The 3,990-nt window shown below is 37.4% G+C and overlaps 1 protein-coding gene across 2 annotated transcripts in view; it reads left to right on the plus strand.

Moving 5' to 3' along the window:
• NELL1 (neural EGFL like 1) overlaps window positions 1-3,353 on the plus strand; it is a 922,880-nt gene extending 919,527 nt beyond the window's left edge. For both annotated transcript variants that reach the window (XM_069091288.1, XM_069091290.1), the window contains 2 exons: window positions 953-1,177; window positions 2,888-3,353. In XM_069091288.1, the coding sequence (XP_068947389.1) occupies window positions 953-1,177; window positions 2,888-2,938 (276 nt within the window). In that variant the 3' untranslated portion in view covers window positions 2,939-3,353. The remainder of the gene's footprint in view (window positions 1-952; window positions 1,178-2,887) is intronic.
• Window positions 3,354-3,990: the final 637 nt, after the last annotated feature.

Below are 3,990 nucleotides of genomic sequence, written 5' to 3' on the forward strand. Positions count from 1 at the left end.
GTCACCAAGTCCATCCCACAAGTGGGATTAACAAGCTCTGGGTTTTAACACAATCAAACCAAAAACCAAGCCAATACAGGGGAATCTTTTGAATTCCATTACTATTACACCACAATCCCTCTGACACTGACGATTCTTCTCTTTGCCATTTGCTGAATAAGATGTAGCCTCTAAGTTATTTTGATTTGCACTTCTAATCAATATTTTATAAATTTTAATATGGTTTCAAATAGTCTGTAATTCTTCTGAAAACGATTCCTATCCTTTGCTCAGTTATGCACTGGACAACAGATTTTGGTCAGAACTGTCCAGTTCTGACAGTATAATCACCAAAAGTTTGGATGTATTCATTGTTCCAACCAAGCTGTTCTACTGAGTTGATTTAATTTTACAAACTTTTACTGAGCATTTACTCTGTGCAAGGCATGATAGGTGGGCCAAGACAAAGCAGAATGAATACTACCATTAAAATAACTGCTACTAATAGCATAGACATGGCTACAATCCTGGCCTTTATTTCTAGCCATTTGGTGAATTTTTAAAAGTCATTATCTTTCTCTCACTTCTATTCTCTATCAATCGACTAGACTTACTCATTTTTTTTAAAGAAAGCTCTTTGATTCTATAAATTTATAAGTCCCCTCCCATATCTTTGAGATTACTGCTGTGTAACCTCATGCAAGACATTTAGCCTCCCTAAGCCTCAGACTCCTCATCTATACAATGGGGATAATAATAGTATCTACCTCACAGAACTGTTATTAGGGTCAAAAGAGATTATATACATATACATACATACACATCAAACTTAAAGTGCTATATACATGTTAGCTAAGATTAGTTTTATTGTCTTCAATGATAGTAGTCAAAATAATGACAATCCTCTTCCCTTTCTTTCTTAATGAGAAAACTAAGGTGGATTCAATGAGACATTTTATTTCTCTCTCTGCAGGAAGGAGAGGTGGACTGTTGGCCACTCACTTGCCCCAACCTGAGCTGTGAATATACTGCAATATCTGAAGGAGAATGCTGCCCCCGTTGTGTCGGTGACCCCTGCCTGGCAGACAACATTGCCTATGACATCAGAAAAACCTGTCTAGACAGTTATGGCGTGACAAGACTTAGTGGTGCCATCTGGACAATGGCTGGATCCCCCTGCACGACCTGCAAATGCAAGGTAAGCTGTTAATGTGTACTTGTGAAAATAAGTCATGTTATAGTCAATTTTCTGTGGATCACATTTATGGAAGTCTATATCCAAAAATTCCTATATGGCTTCCTGAGATATTGTACAGATTGTAGAGTAAATAAAATACGGAATAAAATGGTTGGTACTCACTCCTGTCTTAAAATAGAGCATTATGACAGCCTATATCAGTGTACTTATGCTGATGTATGCCTTTTTTAACCTGCATAGAAAAAATTGCTTTCCTTTGATCATGGGAAGTTTTGAAAGCACTTTCAAGAAATTGTCAATGTTATATAAAATGCTGTATGAAGTGGGCACCTTCATTTCACAGTGACTAATGGAGAAGATCGGTAGTTATCGTTCACAGGCTCTAATTCACCATGATTACTTTTCATACTTCTTTTGCTGGCATTCCCTTGAGGCGACCTTGTATTTTTTTTCTTTTTTTGAATGTTGACTTATTCTCCATCCTAGTTTAACTCAATCCTACGTACTTTCTTTTCCTGTGTTAGGAAATATACTACATCATTTTTGAGCTGATTTCTGAATTTCTGACTGTCATTTGGGAAATTAAAAAAGTTAGTGACCATATGAGCCACAAATTAGCCTCACATACATTACCTTGCAGCATAGAGCTTGTTTTAGCTCTCCATGATTAAATCAACACACTGCCTACTTGCTATAGCAGACTGTAGTTCCAATCCAAGTCTTGTGGGAATTATTCCAACCTCATCCTTTTGCATATCTAACTTTAGAGCCAAAAATAGAATAAAAGAGGAGTGTATGTCCAAATCTCAGATACTGAAGGGATATATATGTTCAGGTCTCTGTACTAAAACAAGTGTCCAGAAGGAGCACCTTTAACTTTAGGAGTCAGAGTTCACTAGATGCAGGTATGGGGACAAAATACTGTCTGAAACTATTGTTAACTTCTGAGGTCAGAGGTCAGACATATTAATGGAGATGGTACGAGGTGTAACTGATTTTAAATAAAGCTAACAGAACTGGCACATCCAAATGGTTCTTCCTCTTCCAAAGTAGGGAATCTACAGATTCCAGTGCTACTGAAAATATTCTCAAAAAGGTTCTGGTAACTGTCTTTAGGGCCCTATGCTAGATAATATCTAAAGGCTCTTCCAGTCCTAAAGTCCATGTTTTGAGTAGTGTCAATGACATTGGAATAAATCACTATCTTTAAGGAGTCAGCACTCATTTGTTTTAATAACTTCCAAAAATAAATTTAAAAGTTTTCTTTTTTAAAAATCATCCAGGGGGCGGCTAGGTGGCACAGTGAGTAAAGCGCCAGCCCCGGAATCGGAAGGACCTGAGTTTGGTTCTGGCCTCAGACACTTAACACAAAAAAACTAGCTGTGTAACCTTGGGCAAGTTACTTAACCCCAACTGCCCTCCAAAAGGCAAAAAAAAAAATCATCCAACCTTCTCATTATTCCCCATGTATTTTATCTCTTGACATATATTCCTTGTAATTAGCTCCTCCTTTAGTTGGTTTCAAAGTTGCCAATTGTCATTTTGGAGATATACATACATATGTGTGTGTGTATATAATATCTAATACGTACACACATATATACTGTGCGTGTATCATATACACTATATCTATACTGTATAAATACTGTATTGCAAGGGACTAAGTATTCAATGCCTGGAAATGCTAACACTCGGTTCTTTATTTTACAGAATGGGAGTGTCTGCTGTTCTGTGGATTTAGAATGTCTTCACAATAACTGAAGTATTTAGCATGGACTTATCAGGGTGAGGAAAACAAGAAACACAGTGATCATTCAAAATATTAAAAAAGTTGGTGTTTTATACCACAGACAATTACCAAAGGCTCCAACAAACGAAGATATTTGGGAGCTGCCTTTTGGGACCTACCACTATGCTCATTCTTGCTAACCTAGTCTAGGTGACTTGCAGTCCAACACATATAAGTCTATGATTGTTCAAAAAGAAGTCTCCTGTGTTGTAAATCACCTCTCTCCCCTACCAGGTCATTTGAAAACATTGAAATGATTTCATGGTAAACTTGGCTGTGATTTTTGGTTTACTTTGTGTATTGACATGAGAGAAACTCCCTCCCTCCCTTCCCTTTTAATTTATGGAGCTAGAGTCTAGATTCTACCAATAAAGCTTCCTGGTGTGACTTTTGTCCCATATACTGCATCCTCAGTTCTGATGCTCCTGTCAGATGTATTAATATAAATACATATGTTTGCATAGTTACAGTCCTGAGTAGTACACCTTTGGCATGGAAATTGGGCTTCGGAAACACTCCAAAACCCATTTAACAAACAGACTCTAGGCAATCAAGATGGAATTGGGTGATGTAGGTGAGGAAGGCAGGACTGGCAGGAAGAAAAGCCAGAAACTTTGTAAAGTGATGAAAAGTACCTTCCCCACAAAGGACAGCTACACTTCAACGTTCCATTCAATCTAAAATCTCCTTAATGTGAGTGCTAGTATGTAGTATCATAGCTTATAACCCGTTCTTTACCTTCCATCCTATGCAATAAATTCTTTAGCCATGGAAACTGAAGAAATGTGGAAAAAACACAAATAAATCCCAGAATCAACAAAACGACAGTACACAAATGAAGGCATCAAGGCAAAGATATACAACACTGGAACTTTTTTGTTTTTCCTCCCCTATCTGAAACTGTGATTTGATTACTGTGGGGAACTCTGAGTATGGTAATTCCCTCCATTCATTCAGATAAACAACTCTCTGTGGCATATATTTCAAAAGCGGGTGTTCTTAACCTTTTTGTGTCATTGCCCCC

Source organism: Petaurus breviceps, unplaced genomic scaffold (genome assembly GCF_028583685.1).
Source record: "Petaurus breviceps papuanus isolate PSGF00001 unplaced genomic scaffold, PetGlider_PUasm1.0 188, whole genome shotgun sequence".
Classification (NCBI taxonomy): Eukaryota; Metazoa; Chordata; class Mammalia; order Diprotodontia; family Petauridae; genus Petaurus; species Petaurus breviceps.